The sequence below is a fragment of the Aptenodytes patagonicus genome, chromosome 1 (assembly GCF_965638725.1).
Source record: "Aptenodytes patagonicus chromosome 1, bAptPat1.pri.cur, whole genome shotgun sequence".
Lineage (NCBI taxonomy): Eukaryota > Metazoa > Chordata > Aves > Sphenisciformes > Spheniscidae > Aptenodytes > Aptenodytes patagonicus.
The window spans coordinates 69,382,238-69,401,847 of record NC_134949.1 but is presented as its reverse complement, the minus strand read 5'-3'; the positions used below and the strand labels follow the sequence as shown (position 1 = coordinate 69,401,847).

At 36.5% G+C, this 19,610-nt stretch overlaps 1 protein-coding gene across 10 annotated transcripts in view; it reads right to left on the bottom strand.

Annotated features, from left to right (window-relative positions):
- ERC1 (ELKS/RAB6-interacting/CAST family member 1) overlaps nt 1-19,610 on the bottom strand; it is a 309,608-nt gene that overhangs the window by 121,247 nt on the left and 168,751 nt on the right. For all 10 annotated transcript variants that reach the window (XM_076341250.1, XM_076341288.1, XM_076341261.1 and 7 more), the window contains one exon: nt 17,563-17,698. In XM_076341250.1, the coding sequence (XP_076197365.1) occupies nt 17,563-17,698 (136 nt within the window). The remainder of the gene's footprint in view (nt 1-17,562; nt 17,699-19,610) is intronic.

Here is a 19,610-nt window from a genome sequence, read left to right as displayed (position 1 = left end):
TTTACAAAAAACTCAGCACAGAATATTAACCGTGCCAGACATGAAAAATATTTACTTGTCTATCTGCATTACACAATAAATATCAACTCTACTTTTTGATATATTATTGATGGACAGCCAAGGAAGTGTGGAAGTATAGCTCTCCATTTCAAACAACAGAATTGGGAATCGTTCATTTGAACAGCTGCATGTAAAATAGAAACTGCTTTAAAGTAAGAATGCAGAATAAAACATTCTAACGCATAAGGTATGTCCACTCTTCATCCCAGGCAAACATTTAAGAGGTGAATTCAACACTGTATTAACCTTGACACCGTATCGTGCTCTATCCAGACAGGTGAATTCTTGAGGGACAGGAGGAAGAGTATTTTATGGTACCAAAACTGATCAAGACAGTGCCACACTACCTGCACTTGAAAAGTCTGCATTCATATATAATTACTTTTCCTAAAATAATATACAGACTTTTACATATACGCTAGAGGGTTGCAAGTTAAAAAAATCCAGTGTTGACTTACAACCAATTGCCTAGAAATGATGATCTTTTAACTTTAGTCTAATACTAATAACCCCTCCAGTAAGAATGTTGCTTAGCCAGATAGCACCTCCACTAGTGCAGAATAGTCTCGACACTTTTAAAAAATTATTTTGCTTCTAGCTCTTTGATTCATGACTAATTGATTAGCATTTGAATTATTTTTTTTTAAAATACAAGCTGCTGTTTCAAACAAAACATACTAATAGAGAAAAGGTAAATAAAAGCAAACCAGCATTTGCCTTTTAACATACCATCATGTTTTTCCAATTGTTTGGCTCTAAACTCAGAAACATGACAGGCTCATGCTGACCTTCAACCCGCGCTGCTGCTGCTTTCCTCTTTTTAGTTACATGAAGTATTCTATCTTTATTGTGATAAGCATTAAACTCTGGAGAAAAACTTCTGTTAATTATAACTACAGTTATAACTTTTTTCCTGCAGTGACTGATCCTCTGAAGCAGAGGACTAGAGTGCAACTTCAGTTGCTTCATATATACATTAGAACGTGACACTGAGGGCAAATTTATCTTCTTGTATTTTGATAAAATTGTAGAATGATAAACAGTGGCAGTCTCCTTTCACGAAGCTTATACAGATGACTATTCAGAAGGAAAAAAAAATATTACTTACCTGTACAGTAACTGGATTCTTCAAGATGTATTACCTACCCAAATATTGCCATGACCCTCCCTCCCTCTCCTCCCGAGTCCCATATGCATGAGATTCCATGGCAGAGATGGAATTAAATTGGGATAGAGGAGATAGCTCTGCCTTTATGCTCACTGGTGGCAGCACAAAGAAAATGAAAAACCCATTTGACACTGCGGCAGTGCCAAGAGTTCAGGCACAATAAAAATTTTTGCTACCCATACTATGATCCTGTAGTTGATTCATATGCAAAACTCATTCCAATGCATGTGTCTGAAAGCCTGAAAGGAAAAGGAGGTGTGACTGACGCACATTTCTGCGCTTTTTCTTTCACTTCAGGAACGAAGTGGTAAGATGTCCAAGTGATGCATGTTAAAAGGATGTATCAATTTAATCTACCCTGCGTTCATGTGATGCATAATCTGCCATGAAGTTTTATGAAAGTGCATGAAATAGGATATAAGTTTTCACTGAGGCATTTAGGTTCAATTAAATCTGAGGTATCCTGGCAATCTTCTTCATAACTGTGTCCTGAACTAGACTCACAAAGGTCTTTATGGCCTAATTTCACTCTTTGAATTGGAATTAAGGTGGATTTCTCTAGTTAACTCTTGGGAAAGATTAGTTAACAGTTTGAGGAGGCAAGGAAATGCTTCTTTTAACTGTTAAAAATATTTCTAGGACTAGCCAATCACCTAGGTAGTGAAACATCATTTTCATATACCCTGTAATTAATGCAACAGCACATTTTGCCTGTGTGCTTTCATAGACCAGAAGGGAAGAATACAGGACTGAAAGTGTTTTGAACTAGGAATCAGTTATTTCTTAAACAGTGAAATCATTACATCATTACAAGCACTTACTCCTGTGAACCATTGCTCTTTCTTATCATGTATTTCCTCAAGAAGCCGTAACCTAGATAAAGAACCTAATGATAATGATCTCAGTCCATTCTAGATTGAATAAAACTCTCCCCAGAAGGAAAAATCCTCCTTTGTGAACTGACCTTCTACTAGATAAGCAGAACATGGGAACTCGGGACCATCAGCTGCCTCAAGTACTACTTAAAGCTTTCTCCTGGATACAAACTGTCATTTAGTTATTGATACAACAAATTGTTCACGAACATTTGGAGGCAGCCCATCTACAAATGTTAGGAATTTTTCACAGTTAAAAAATATGAGGGCCTGATTAATTGCGACTCTAAAGTGCATGCTGGTTGTTTAATACAAAAAATTGAAATCTTACTAAGTTTCCTCCATAAAGTTCCCTTGCTTCCTTGTCTTCAGCCATAACCAGTACCAAATGTGAAGAGGAAAATTTGGTTCTACTGTAGTCAGCCCATTACTGAGGACTTCTCGTTTGCCATCTCAGGAGCCTACCAAAAGATGCCAAAAGACTCTTACTACATTATGGAAGGTGGGTTTCTGCAGTGTTGGTTGAACTACTGCACTGCTGAACCCAGAAGGAAAGATGCTATGCCAAAATCAGAAGGCTACTCTTCAGAAGATGACAATTGATGAAAATAAATCAATTTGTTAATTAATCTCTGCTTTTCTCTGAAAAATACTTGTAAAAACCTGCAGACCTTTTTAAGAAGGTCCTGAAGCTTGAAGGGAATATACAATGTGGTGGTACCAAAAGGTGGTATTACAGTTTCATTTGATTTCAGAAACAAACAATCATAGGGCCTTAAAGCTTAGGTGAGCGTGGTGGATCTCCTTCATTTGGTTCCACATGCTGATCAACTACTTCAAGAAGTCTCTGAACAAGAAAAGCATGCAAAATTGTCACTCATAAATGGAGAAATACCTCTTGATGGTATTTCTGACGAGACAATACTTTGACTTAATGGGTTTTCAAGAATACACATTGGGCAAACGCTGAAGGCCAGAACACCATGGTACATAACCCGAATGGTAGTCACAATAGAGTCTAGCTCAAAAAGAGTGTTTGGGGTCCTTGTGCAACTCATCCAAAGGCGATGTCCATGATGGATTGTTTCTCTCTCTGTATTCATTACCATTTGCTGGAGAAGTTGGCTATAAAAAAAAAGAGCATGCTCTCTTGAAGAGTGAAATTAAAGAAGAACTTTATAAATTTCTGAAGAAGGAAATACCTTTAAGGAAGCATATAGCTTGGTATCAAGATGTAGCCTGAACCACAAATAAACATAGATCCAATACTAAAGAGTCTGAAAATAAAAATAAAGTAACAGAGAGGCAAACTACCACGTAAACAGCTGCTACGGTATATATTGCTGGGCATGAACAAACCGTGGAGTTTACAGAATAACTACAAATGCTAATACTAGTATCATCAATGTTGCATACAGCTGTCTTGATGCCCTCAGCTGGTAAAAGAACTGAAGTATCGGGGGTTACCTGTGATGGGGAAACCTCTGTCTGTCTAGGCAGAAGCCGAGTATATCCAAGTATTAGGTTTATATGAAGTCCCTGTTTCTCACAGAGTGAGCCGAAGAGGGCTTTTTCGTGAGTACAGCAATAGCCTATGTAATTATCCTGAGTTCCTGAATGAAAGGAACAGCCTGAGAGCTGAAGAGACAGAAACTGCCAAGCAGGAGCTCCTCGACCAATGTTTCCTCATCTTTGGAGAGATCAGAACTGAGATGCACGACGACTATCTCATTAAGACAACATCTGGAAAATTGTATCTGCCAAATAAGACGCATGGATTGGAATTCAAGCCTAACAAGTTGCATAAATGCAGAAAAATAACTACAGGAGACAAAAGGAGGAAAACTGCAGTAGAAGAATTTCATTCCACCAGGGGTTGAGAGGGAAGTGCAACAAAGCTGGTCACAGCACTGCATATGCCACATTGAAAACACGAGGGACAGCAGAAGGCGATGAGTACATTCTCCTAAGAGTACCACAATGGAGAAAGAGAAGACGTGTACATCCAGAATATGCATGCACTTGTGGATCATCACTTGCAGAAAGAACAAAAATATATTTATAGTAAAAAGAAAAAATGGATAAAAATTATTTCCAGGCATGATAAATATAACTGAAGCAGTGCATTAAAATTAGCACGGTGAAAAAAAACATAAGGAAGCCAACAGTTTATAAGAAATGGCCAGTGACTTTTTCTTTGAAACAGAAAGGTAGAAAATGGAGTGGTGTTTGGACAGCATTGTCCCTTGAGTATCATTGCTGCAGTGTAGGAGAACACTCAAGAGTGATGCGGACTAGAAATGATGCTGCTGACAAAAATATCTTCTCTTGTGCACATGGGAAGGATGCACAGTTTAGAAGTTATACGTATGGACAATCACTTGAAAGAAAATCATACAATGTGCTCAACTACAGAAGTTAATAAAATACAAAGAATAAAAACAGGCAGGCAGCTGCTCTACCCTGCACCAAGTCCTCGTGGCTACCTACCTCATTAAGGAAGAAAGAAAAAATCCCACCCAGAGAGTAAAACATATCTGTAAAATAACATGACAAATTTATGATGGGAAACATGTTGGTATCAAGATTACTTATATAGAAGCTAACTGAAGTGGTAAGCGTATGTAAAAAAAATGCTCTTCTCTACATGCTAAGAAAATAAATACAGAACTAATTCATCCATCAGAAGTTATGCGAACTCATTTCTGTTCTTAAACATACAGGTCACAAAGCAGCAGCAAAAAAATACAGATGAAATGGCAATGCTATACAAAGACATTAGCACTGAATGATAGCTATCACTAAAAGAAATAATTTTGAGGTATATCAAGACATAAATAATGTTCATTTGACACATGTAAAATCCTAAGGGCAAATCATGCATGCATGCATCCCTAAAACATACTGACATGGAAAAAACCCCCATAAATCTACGAAAATTGGAAAAGAAATGTATCAACTCTAAAGGCAGACCGTAACAGATAATACTCATATATATATATTTATTACTCTAAATGGCTCTAATTTAAATGAAGGGAAGTGAAAGGGGAGAAAAAAAATCTTAGTGAAAACTTAGTGAACAGAAATGCTTAATTTTTCACATTGTCTATTTCTTGAACACGTATAAAGTCCTTAACAAAACTTGTGCATATTGCTATTATTGCCTGAAAATTGCTACAAATATACAATTGTATACATTGTATACATTGTATAATGTTTCTGAACATAATACAGTATGTCTACAAAAATGTGTGAACAACTCCAGCCATTCATATTTTTTCTTCCAAGATATTTTATGTGTTACTACTCAGGTGTGCTACTTTCAAAAAGTGTTTCCAAAATATATAGCAGTTTTGTTCAGCATCAGGAGCAATCTGAAATACACCGAGCTTGCGGTAACAATAAGAAAGGATCCTAATCAATACTAGTTGAATTATGTCTATCATGAAGCTCTGTAATTCCAATATCCTCCTCTGCTACTGAAGAGGAATTCCGTTGATTCCTAGATTATTTATACATTTCTTGAAGGAGAACGGAGAGGAAGGAGAAGAAAAGAAAAGGACAAACAGTTATAGACACTATTACACAGGCTTAAAAGGGAAAGGCAGAACTGATTATTCCTACGAGAAACTGGCAACGTCTCTTCCTGACAGCTACCGTGCTTTTGACGCTTCTTTCCTGTTACTCTAAGCTTGGCGCTCCCAACACAGCAATCCCTTAGGTACGTTGGTTTTGTATAGGCACTTTTCATTATCAACAACCTAGACAGACTAAAGTACCTTGCCAATACTAACAACCAGGTTTACCATTTAGCAGCTCACGCAGGGTGCCAACAGCTTTAAGATTTTGCTTCAGCTGTTGCAAATTACTACATTTGTATTTTTTAAAACCTACAGGGACCGCGCTTCTATCTAACCACAGTGGGTCACAGCGCGGACTATTGGAATGAGACCCAAAGCTGACAATACAGCGGTGGAAATGTTCTGAAGTGAGCAAAAGCGACAGATATCTGTAATTGTTATGGGGTTTTGTGGGTTTTTTTGTTTGCGTTTTTTTTCCTGTTTGGTTTTTTGAGAGGCTAATTGGGGAAATGCTACTGTAAAAAGATTTCTTCTTCACACATAAAACAATACTATGACTCAAGACTCCTAAATTGATACGGGATTCCAGTTAAAATTGCCACTGTTTTTTGCTAACTGCACTATTAATACGGAGCTCAAACCCATAAGTTATTCCCTTGATACAGCCCTATTCCTCTGAAGTCTCCTTGCCAATGTCAGTCCTGTCATCATCATTGTACTAATATATCACAGTAGTTGTAAGACCTACCTTTCTTTGCCCATTTTCAATCATTCAGCAAAAAAGAGCAGCAGAAGCTGCATGCATGGACAGCCAGCTATTAAATTTCACTGCTCTTGCCCTCCCTCTTTCGTAGCTGAACATATGACAAAAATTGTTAGTGATACACCACCACTGAGGAAATGTTTACTTAGCAGTTGATGCCATTGAATCTCTCCCACTCTCTCAATTTCGAAGGGAATTCCTGCGATCACCTCCAGTCTTATACATTCATTTTAGTCTCTGATGCCTCTTTCTTGACTTTTATCATAGTAGAGTAGCTATTGTGTTTGTGCCAGGAACTGCTTCCTTTAAAGCAGCTATCAGTTCCAGGATAGGACTAACAGTCTAGCAACATGCTATTGCTAACCACTAACTACTTAATGTAAAAAATCCCCAACATTATTACTTTCACTCCATGCAGACGTTCTCCTATCTCCCAAACTTCAAACTAGAGATCATCAAAACAATTTCACGTCAGAATTAAATTATCAACGTTTCTCACACCATTTGGGAACACCCCAACCCACCCACAATCCCCCTGGAAGCCAGATGCATCAAGTGAAGTTAATTTCAAGGAAAAGATCTGTCTTGGTACAACCTGGATTCAGCTACTAACCAAATATACATACATTCATTTAGGGAAATGTTTTGCTTAAAATATTAAAAACTGGTTTCTGTTCTCAATACCTTGACCATTAAACGCACAGATCAACTTTACCACTGTATCTGCAAGTCTAACGATACATTTGAAGACAGGAAATAAACATACTTATGTCTTGGATACAATAACAGAAGCTTTAAAAAATTTCAGCAAGAAAGACTCGGGAAGAACGGAATGACTTAGGTGTGCAGCAGCAGTCAATTCATATGCATGTATGGAACACAAAACCTATTAGATACAACTGACAGGAACGGAATACTGGAAAAAAAAGTAAAAATCAGACATTTAGACACTAACATCATCAGAAAATAATGAGTTTAAAAATACTGAAATGAAGTATTTGAAAAGAAAAGCTTCTTGTTGGTGTATTTTCAGTGTTACGCTGATAGTAGCATTTAAACAGGCAACATAGCATCACAACATGCATAAAAATTACCATTTAACTTCACTGGCATAAAAACCAAAAGGATGAGAAAGTGGAAACTCTTAACATTCTGAGAGATTCTCACATCTTTGTATGAAATTCCGATTGTTTCTATAAAAGCCTGAACTAGTTCAGAGGAAAGAGAAAAATGGTTATTGTTTTTCTTCAGCCCTAAATATTCCAAAATGATCATCTATTGTTCTCAGCCTGCAAAGCTGGAAAAAGTACTCCCTGGCTCTTGTCTTCACTCATTTCTTTTCCACGTTCAAGTGTTTAAATTTATTTAATATCTGTTCGAACAGAAGCTTGTCCTTGGGTTTACTATTTTCTTCCTTTTCTTTACCTTTTCTACTTTTGCCATATCCTTTCTGTGGTGGATGGCCCACATCATTGCACATTATTCAAGAGGTGAATGCACTGCTGATGTATATGGTGGCATAGTAGTATTTTCTGTTTTGTTGTTTAACAGTTCTCAACATTGTTTTTTTTAATAGTTCTGCTAACCAATAATATTTTCATGAAAATATTTATTCTAATTCCAAGATTGTTGTCATATGGTAATATAGCTAGATCAGAACCCATCATTGTGTACATATATTTAAGATTGTTTCTCCTGACATATATTAATATGTACTCGTACTGAATTTCATCTGCTATTTTATCCATGAGTCAGAGTTATGAGATACTTGTGGAGCTATATAGGTTATCCTTCATTTAAATATCCTGAATAAATCAATAAATATAATTCAGAAATTTAGAGAAATTTAGCCTCACTTACGGAAAATATTACATTTGCCATTTTTAACCAGATACATTACCTCAGCATAAAACAATAATTGTTCCATAGCGCTGGGACATAAACACATATGCACTTATAATGCAAAAAACATTTACAGTTTAAGAATACTCAATGGTTCTGCAAAAGGAGGAAGAGAAAAGTACATGGATGGTGACTGGCATGGAGAAGAAAGCTGTGCCCTAGAAGGGCATGGATAACTGTCGTTAGGACACTGAATTCCTTTAGCTTTTATTCCCTTGCTTTTCACGCCCTGCTTTGGAAAACCATCTGACCTCAAAGATACGAAGACTTAGGTAGAATTCAAGCACCAGCAACAAAAACAACACAACGTCCTAAACTTAATTTGTTGATGAATTTTAACTGACTGTAGACATTTTCTAGAATGTTAAGGAGATCATCCTCCTTTAATCCTCAGTAAAAGACTAAGTGATACCAATATAGTTAGTTTTTCCCCACCACCTGCATTCAGATCTGAGTGTACCTCAAACAAAATTCAACAGCTGAAAGGACTGGTGCTGACTTCTAGTATTTTACAACCTTCTGTCAGTTATGAATACACAATTTGCAACCTAAGCCTCAATCCCAGGTAATATTTGCACATCATAGTAAGAGTAGTTGTTCTGATATATCCTAAGAGTGTGTAAATTTTAGCCAAAGAGGAAAATTTAATAGGAAAAGTGCTAATTAAAGACAGAATAGGCTTGGGGCGGGGGGGGGGGGGGGGGGGAGTAGTTTAAGGGTGACAGGAATTTGGGCATCTTAGTAAGCAAGATTAAGGAAAAATACTGAATTAGAGTGAAGTGAATTAGGTTTATTACTGCTTGAAATGAATTAGAGGAAATTTTTTAAAGGACATGCTGAAGTATTTGTTGCCACAAGTATAGAACTAAAAAAAATTCCCAGTGTATTTTTTTTTAAATAAATTCTGAATTCTGTCTGTCTTTAGGTGCCCATCATCACGCTGTCCCCATTCCTTTTCTATTGGGCAAAACAAGAATAAGGCAGAACAGCAATTTTATTAAACAATGAGACTATGAAATGAGCCGCAGCAATTGGGCATTTTTATTTTTGGGGAGAGATGAGTTAGAAACCATTTTCAACACAGCAAGTAAAAAAAAAGCTTGTGAGAGAGAAAAAAAAAAATCAGAAGAGGGAAAAAATGCAAATTTATTGCCATTTCTCAGGCTCATGAAATAAGACACCAGAATGAAAAGAGAGCTGTTCTTTCCCTTGAATGTACTCCTATTGTTTTGCTTAAATCTGGCCCTCAATGTTTTCTGCTCTCAGGAGAGACCTCCTCATAGGAACCACACCATGTTGTCAACAGTTACATTAATCTCTCTGACAGTTTTTAGGAAAGGAGTTTGAACTCAGATACTAATCTTGGAAAAAAAAATCCATGCAAAAAACATCTAGTGGTTAAGGTTGTTGGCACACATTCAGCTGTCCAGTCTTCACTGTACTTAGTTTCTGGCATATCATAAAGGGTACCAACCCTGCTCTTTGCCAAACAGGCAAAAGAGTACAAATGGCAGGTTTCATCTTCCACTGACACCTAATGTTTCTGGGTGAAAGTGTGTCTGGAGAATAATATTCCTGATGGATCACAGAGGAACGTTAGGATGCAGGGAGTCCTCTTTTCTCTATTAAAAATTCTCAAGCCATATAATGGCTTTCTCTCACTACAAATCTCAGTTTGCAGTTAAAGAAATACTGGGATAATTGCTAGTTGTAAATAGTGACTTTCATGAAATTTTTCCAGCTGTCTGTTCAAAACTGCAGAGCATTTTTTCATTACATAAGAAGACAGAGTCAAATGGTTCATCTTTTTTAAAGATGTCAAGGCAGTGAGTACATCTAACCTGAACATAATAAATGTATGGTAAACTAAACCGTAAAGTGAAAGCAAATAGAGCAGATGGCTAAGTGTCTATCCAGGGATATGCTTATCCATTCCAAATGTCAAGTCTCTTCAAGCTTAGTTTCTGTAAATGTTACGGTAACATGTATTCTGTAAGGAGTGCTCTCTTCTAGTCAAACACAGAAGGTGGTAATTCCTTAACAATATATTTAATGTCATAAACATCGATTATGTAGAAGTGACAGATTCTGTCTCTATAAGAACTGCCATATCAAACCTAAGAACAAGGTCATATATTTGTTCTGATATTCAGAAATGTATGTTATATTTCAGATGGAAGAAAAACATGCATCTCCCTTCTCTAATAACACAACTGAACAATTCATAAAGCAACAGAGAAATCCGTTTCTGAGACAAGTAATTTCCATGTTCAAAAGTATTTTTGTTGTTGCTTCAACATGCAACACTGCACACATGAGCAACAACAAAGTTACTTAGACCTTGTAAACATTCAACAGAAAAAATGCCTTTACTAAAACTGGAGGCAGGGCTGTCCCCGCAATTTGCTCATGGCTCACAGCTTACATTGTAAGAATAGTAACACACCAAAATCTCACAAATTCAAAACAATTAAGAAATGGGAGAGGTAAACTTACACTTTTTTTAATGGTCACCCATACCACTATATACTCTGTCTGTATGCAGCTGTTTGGAGAAATACGGATATCAGATTTCTGTATGGAAAACTGGTATTAGAAACAGACCCAGGTAAATACTCTTAAGGCTTAACGTGTACGAAAGTTTGTCTTGATGAGCTTCCTTTTAGTAAATGGAGATTTTACTGTCTCGCTAAGTCCATCAGATCCAAAAGGATAAGAGATGAAAAGGACTAATATTCCTAAGAACAGGACCTCATCTAAGCAGATGCTGCAGGACTTAACTTCATTCCTTTTTGATTATCCCGATAATTTTCCTACCTTCTCCTGTTTATTTTCTGGCAAGCTGTTAGCAAGCCTTCATGATCTTCCTCAAAATAAAGTTGCGCTTTATGATTTCAACAGAGAAAATGGAAGAAACCTTATCTTTTAGCTAGAAGCTAATTTTTATGTGCATTACTGTCTTGCTGAGATGGAAATCCAATAGTGTAATTTTTACATGAACACGTAATTTCATATCACTATTTCATATTATGCACTAATTTTTGGTACCATGCAGTATTTCTGCACTATTCAATGAACTAGCCTTTCTTTCCAGTCCTGTTTCTGTGATGTTAAATGATAAAAATTATGGTATCAACATTGTGAAAATTCCTAAGTCTTTTTTCCATTAGAGAGCATTGCAAATGAAGAATACCACCATACCTGAGTATTGTCCATAACTACTATATTACTTCACACAGATATAACAAAGTATGTAGCCAGGCTGTCTATTCATCATCCATACACTATCTACTTCATATAAGACGACATATCCAGGAATGCTTAACTATGAATTTTTAATTCCCTCAAAAAAGGCTAAAATTCATAATCCCCCCCCCCCCGAGAAACTTCCCCTCACTATAAGTCACAAAAAGCCTAGCTAAAAGGTCATCATTTTTGGAACTTCTCCCAGACATCCAGGAAAGTTAGGAAAAGCTCTCTTGACAGGGAGAGTTATGACATGATAAGAGTAAGAGCTAGTTTTATTCCAGGCATCTGCCAGGGTTAAATATTTGCTTGTGTCTACAGTAACTGCACATACTGTGCTGAAAATCACAACCCTTCAAGTAAGTACAGAACGCAACTTTTGTTGTATTTTCTGTAACATATTGTAAAAGCTGATGGAAATTTAAATTGTTACTGGAATGTTACATTACTAACAAATCATGATGCATATTAAAGTCTCTACTGCATATGTATATCCTGTTTTCTAATGCATAGCCAGCTGTCACAGATCTCTCAGAGAAAGGGTTGGAGGGTCACTTGATCCCCAAACTACCTACTGGCTACCACTGCATCTAGCCCAAATGAAAAAAGAGGAATAATTTTCATACATTTATTCCATTTAGATTTTTATGAGGCATGATTGTTCTTTAGAGCCTGTATTTGTTCATACCTGCTGCATTTTCATGAACAAAAGTCCTACATAATACTGAGAGACAGACAGTACAATTCTGATTCACATCATCTGTGAACTCAGAATCATATTTTTGCTTAATTATCAAGAACATGTAACAAGGTTAAGTTTCATCCTTTATGGTGAGCTAGGAACGATCTGATGACTGACACAAAAAAGTTATCTCTTCAAAAAATGCTGACAGATTTCTTAAAAACTGAATTGCAAAGTGATTTCATATCCTTTCAGCACTTTATGTCATGAGTTCTGTCCTAGAGGACAGAGGGAGGATGACCTACAACTGAATATACCATTTAGTGAAATTATAGCCACCTGCGTAGGTGCTAATGGCATCTAGTCAGGCCCAAGGAACACTAACACCTACTAGGCTGGGCAGCACAGACAATTGTCCAAGGACAGGGAGGCCAAAACTTCTCCCTGATGTAATTAATGTCTAAAAAGTACTGGGAGAGGAAGGGAGAGAAAAAGAACGTTTTGATCTGAGCAATTCCCAAAGATGGATCTGAGCTCAATGAGAAAATACAGGTCTGATACGACAGACTGTTCTCTGGAATAAATCCTGCAGATGCAAGATGGCATTAAAGAATAGATTTCTACCAGGCTGAAATGGAGTAGCTGACAGTTTCACAGACCTTAACATGTTGAGCTGTGCTAACCAAGGGATAAAGAAAGTGCACTGCACTCAGCTGGCAGGCAAGGCTGGAATCTGATATGGCTGTGGTCTATATGGTAGAGAAATTAGCCAGGAACTCAGCACTTGAAATTCACTTATCCCAGGAAAACATGTAACACCGTTTAACTAGCATAACCAATTTGCTTCAAAGCTGACGATGCCTAGAAAGTTATGGAGGAAGTTTTGAACTTTAAGTTTGGAAAGCTTTTCTTTAAATCTAACCGTTTCTTCAGAAGCTTTATACACACTGTCCAAAAGCAAGTTCATAGATTAATTAGGGAAGCATGATCTCTCTTTACTAACAGCCGAAAGATGACAAACCATCACTTTCATCATGGCATGTTATTACCATCAACAGATCAGCTGAAAAAACTTCAGCCACCCTACCCTCAAGATCCAGTCATAGCATGTCAAGAGGAAATTCTTCAGTAATTTAAGACCAGATGTACTGGGCTTCACCTGGGTTTTCAGATTTTTTTAATGTTGATATTGACTGTGTGTACATGCTATGGTGTCTCATAACAAATAGTTCCTGATATTTAATGAACTTAGGAGGTTCATTTGATGAGAAAGTATCTGGCTACCTATCCATTTCATTGAGCTTTGTCTGGATCCCAGTAAAAGCATTACTGAACAAAAAATTGCACATTTGTTTAGATTGAGAATTCAGTTCTTTCCACTAGAAGGACATTTTTCCTATTTAATGTTCAATATGATAAAAGAATTATATAACCACAAGGAACAAACAACATATACTTGAGTATATAATTCATGGATTAGGAATTATACATTAAATTATCTAAACTTGGGTGTGGAAAAAGAAGAAAAAAGTAATAAATTTACTTGGTGTTACAGTTATTCATTAAAGCATTGAAATATATTTTACACAGCTTCTGGACATACAGTTTGTCAGCAGCAATTAGAGACTGATGGATAGCTGCTGCAATACAGATCAATAGTACACAACTCCATGCCACAAGATATCCTGAAAATTCCTCCTAAAAACTCTGGAAGATGCTGGAGTGATAGAACAAGAAAATATGCATACTACCATGCAGATGTCAGTTCCAGGTACCCATTCAAATATAATGAAATTTCAGTAAATGTTACCTTTCTAGTACAAGACAGCATATCAATTCCTTTTCACAATAGCCAAGCTTTAGTTACTTGAAGCAAAGATTTTCTAACTCCAGCCCAACAGCTTGTTTTTTTTATCCTGCTTATAGACCAGACACTCGTTAACCTCTCAGATCTCTGGAGAGTTGTGGTTTAAGGGAACCCAGGAGGAAAAGACAAATTTGGAAAGCCATTTATCCATCTCACTAGAATTGAGACATTATGGTTTTCGTTCTTCCCCCACTCCCCAAAATACCAAATTTCCATCATCAGAGCTCTCTGAATAAACGAACATTTTGTTACTGGACTCAGGAAGAAAGAAACCACATGCCTGTTAGGGACAGAGAGAGGAGGAGTGGAGTATGTGCTTGGGAGCGTGTTTATTTGACTGGATTGCAGACGGTCAACCGAAGAACATGCAGATCATATATTTTTAAGCATTTCATAATGTCTTATTATTAATTCCAGCCAAAACCACCAAGACCAAAATTATCTGAAATTGGTGCTTGTGTGTCCTGACCCCAAAGCCAACAATGGTTGCATAAAAAAAAAAAAAAAAAAAAAAAAAAAAAAAAAATCTACGTTCCTCTCAGGTTTAATTTCTTTTTTTAATCGATTAGAAGGCAGTGCCCCTTAGAGTCTATGGAGAAGACAGGTCTCCATAACTAACAAATTGAAATGTGGTCCTGGGTAAATTTTACTTCCAGGAAACCAAAACGTTGCAGTCCTTGAGAGAGGGAGTCTACAAGCAGAGGGCTCTTCTAAAGGAAGGAGTTTTTATTGAACCTGTCACTTGTCATTAAACACTCCATATTTTACCTTAGCCTGATATTTTCATTAGAGCATACAGACCTTTTTCATCTGTGAATGAAAGCATTCCCTTCAGCCTTGTGTTGAATATGGGGAAAGACTCTCTAAAATTGAGCCCACCCAAACAGGACAATTAGGTTCACAAAAGCAGGAAAGGCACTAGGGAAAATCAAGTAATATTAATACTATGATAACTTACACATTTCATTGCTGACTATCACATCCCACTTCAATGTTAAATTCTTATATGCATTTAATAATGTCTATTTTTAATCTCAGAAATACTTGCATATAATTATATAGAAAGCAACTGACACCAGTGCAAAATAAAACACAACATAAGCAAAGTGGGAAAAAGTATGTACTGCTGTATAGACATCTCTTAATTGGAAAACCTGAATGTAAAAATGTAAAGATAATAAAATTATACACTTTGACACCTTTGTTCCCAATTTTAGCTTCCCTATTAGACCACCAACCTACAACAAAGTAACACTGGAAAAAAAGAGAAAAATATTAAACAACTTGGCTTCCTCAAAAGAGACAATTGGTTACTTGCCTCTTGTTCCTAGAAATAAGTTGCTTACTTCGAAATTAAAAGAGGAAATATTTAGAGTAAGATTATGTTAACTATGCTATGCATAGTTTTATATTTATGATCTCTCTACTGCTAAAACACTTTGTAAGTAAAAAATTGGATAGTACCTTGCAAGGACAGCTATACATCCTTAAACAACTCTGATACAAAGCAGCACCATTTTTTGCCACCTAATTTATGTAGTATCAGAAACTGGTGTTAAATAGTTTTAACAGGACTTAAATGATCAGTAACCAGAATATTACTGTCTGTCCATTGCTATTTGTAGTTGCACAAACACATTACATAACTTACTGTTTCTAAAAAAAAAAAAAAAGAAAAAGAAAAAAAAAGCGTTTTTAGTATGCAAATAGGAGCTGAGAAAAAACAAATTTCAGGCTTTTTCCAATGCATTCCATTTGTGTAAAAGAAAGAAAAACGAAAAGGGAAAGAATAATTGTGGGGAAAAAAGCCAGAACAGAAAGCCACACCTCTTAAAATCTGAAAGTGCTACATCAAAACAAAAAAGATGATCTTGTGGAATGGTATCATTTGATAAACACACCACGCACATAATTGCAAGGCAAATGTCAAGTACCACTTATCTTTTCAAACTTAAAACACAGATTTACTCAAATGCAGATTACAAATCTAACCAAATATTGTACTAGTTTTAGGAATTTTTAAAGACATTTCACTAATACAAGGAGGATTGTGTTATTTAAACTTAAGCTGCCACATAACGAGGGCCTTGTGGATTGCCATAGCATCACAGCCACAAAACCCATTAGCAGATGTAGAAATCCCACATCCCAGCCTTTTATAAAAGTCTGCAGTTATGAAATAATTTTCATACACTTGGAACTTAACTATTGCAGTGCCCTGCACATACAGGACTGGAATTGATGGGGAAAACCACAAAATGGTGCATCTGAGAGCATTCCACGGACACATGTTTCTGTGGTTCTTTCAAAAGTTCTTAAAGAGTTAAACCATCCCCCTAGAATTCCACAGAAAAGAGTAAAGAAGTATCTGTTTAAATTAAAGAGGAGATTTATCTTTGCTAGTGAACTATTAGGATTTATTCTGTCTTCATTGTAGATGTATTAAGATACATAGCTGGTTACAAGAAACATGATTTAACCTAGGATAACAAAGGACAACACCTATGAGAAGGCTTGCTCTCTAAAGATTTAAAAAATAATTTTGAAAGCTCTCAAGGGGATTACTGTTTCCATGTTTATTTTCACTCACCAAAAGGAAAGTTATTTTTGTAAATTAAAGAAATCACAGGCAAAATACCTATTATCTCCTCACCTAGCATCATGGTGCCTTGGCTTTATTTCATGGCAATAGTTTAACATTTTTATGGCAGCACCTGAAAACTTACTGTCTGATAAACCATCTACAGCTAATATCAACATATAGCACAGTGAGAAATATTTGACTTGCTTTCATACTGGTGACTTTCATGTGCCTAGGTAGATTTGAGGTAACTAGATAATTCTGCGGGGCAGCAGCACGTTATCATTTCAGAAATAAAGCAAACTGACTAGTAAGCATACCAAGAATTCATGAAGTAGAGTAGGATTTCACTGTGAAACAAGGATGAGTAAACACAGAAAACACAGTCCTCCAGTTACCTCACAATAATTGCAATTTACCATAAGAATACTTACTTGGTTATCTTTCATTTACTGAAGAAAAGGCACCAATATAAGGCAAAGCCAGCTGGGAAAATACACAAAACAGCTAAAGAAAAAGGCTGTTAGAAAAGCAGCGAAGAAAGAAGTGCCCCACCAATCTCAACACTGAAATGACAAAATGATTTCAATGATGCACTTCATAACTGAGTTGACAGTTAAAACTGTTTTTCCCTTTTATGAAAATGGGGTAAGCTACAAAGTCAACTGAGAGAGGCTGCTTGCTTTGAAGTGCTCTGGGATAGATGTGCCCTTTTAAACAATCAGTAACAAATTTCTTAGGTAACAGCTATGAAAATGGATTGGGGGGTACAGCGGAGAGCGAGGTAGCTAAGCCTGGCTGATTGGCCACATGGCTTTAATTCAATTCCCATGTTACCTGAAGCTGTTGGGAGCTGTCATTAAGATTATCCTCTCGTCTCCTGGCCTCCTCCAGCATCTGTGCACTCTTCTTTTTCTCCACTTGCTCTTTGTGCTTCAGATTTGCTACTTTCTTATTTTGATCTTTAACTTGCCTGTAAAAGAGAAGAGCACTCAGAGCGTGGTCCAGAGCACGCTTCCCATCAGCTCCAGCACTGGGCAGCTGGACTGGGGAAGAGTGGAACCCTCAAGTACCATCACTTTGTTTGCAGAAGGTCACCAACACCGAACTCATCCTCAAGTGTTACCCTCAGCTGCTAATTCAGCCAAAAGGATGCTTCATTTTGCTCATTACCATTAACCTAAATGTGGAAATTTCTGAAAGAAAAACCTTAATTATTATTTGGTATAAACTACTAATCAAAAGATGCACCTGCCCTCTTGTGACTATGTGGTATGTGCTACGTAGAAATCTTTTCACTGTTCATACACACATGTACATATAAAAAAATGCAGACATTTAATAGCCTATTTTGCTTTGGGTACCATTATATCTAATGTAAGGAAAATAGGAGGATCAAAAGGAAAAACTAATGAAACATGACTTGAATATAGAGGACTACCTACAAGATCTAGGCAATCTGTTTCCAGAAGTAAAACTATTTCTTTTCAACCTCAAGTTCTACTTGTTTACTAGATATTTTGAGGGATTTCCTATCCTTTCTTTTTACAGAAACAAGACAGAGCAAGTAAGAACAAACTATTTCAGAAAGCGTGCATAATTTCCTTTTCACTTGCATCTATGAATTATTTTTGATGAACCTGGCAACTACCATTGCCTGCAGACAGGGTTTGGCCTTTCTGGGCATTAAGACACATGGAGTATTGAATCTAATTACAGACCCTTTAATCTCGGCCTCCAGACCACAGAGAACTTAAGTCTAAACTTTTAGTCCAAACAAAACAAAACAGGCTAGCTTTGCTTCCTCAGCCCTTTTCTCCATAATTATACCTGGAGTTTGGATTTTGGAATAAAAGACAGATTCTTCAGTTGCAAGATTTCCCCAAAACATCATGCAAGTAGTAGAGACAGCTCTCTAATTTACTGTTTAGAAAGCAGAATGATATACTAGTTTCCTATCTGGTATGTTATCCACACAGAGAGGGAAGAATGTTTCTTCTGTATTTCAGAAATACTTTTAGAACAGATCACAAACAACTCTGATTGCTTTAATATTTTCTTCAGAACTCATAACAAATGTATGATCAAGAACATATTTCTTTGCGATATATGTGTTCAAATTACGTGGCATATGACTAGTCAATGCTTTGAGTTCTTCCAAAACAATGTAGGTTCAACACTGAGCTCTGCTTTTTGCAATGTAAGCCAACTGGAGCTGGGAAAATTGCAAAGACAGCAAATTTTCCTTGGTGCTAAACAAACTTCTATTAGTGTGAAAAAGTGCTGATGGCCTCCAAAGACCAAGGGAAAAAAAGAAAGCCCTTTTCTGATGATGTTAAAAAATTATTGGCATACTTAACTGCCTTGTCCAACAGTTACAGCTGATTTGAGTCAGGATGCTTTTTAAACACAACCAATATAATTGTTAAGTTGTTCTAACCCAGTGCTGCACACTGGCAATGGGCACATTGCCCAGTTTGAAAGCAGACTTCTTCAGTGATTAAACAACTTATTGGAAATATTATGTTGGCACCAACTCAGCTTGTACAATACACTGTTCTATCTGTCCAGTAAAACAAACATAGAAAGTACAGCTAAGTTAATGCAGAAAATTAAAATATATAAGCCCAACACATTCAATTCCACATGAGAATTCTTATTCAACTTCTAAATTAAAATTAGGGGAATTAATTATTTTTTATAAACTTGCAAACCTAGATTCACCTGTTGGGAAACTGGTCTGTGTAACTGTAACCTACTGGTTAGATAAGAGACAACAATATTAATAAAGCGACAACCCTCATCAAAATATGTCTGAAGTAGATCATCTCCCCCATGGTCCAAAACGTCTTCAAACAAAATGCGTATTTCAAAGAAAGGAGTAA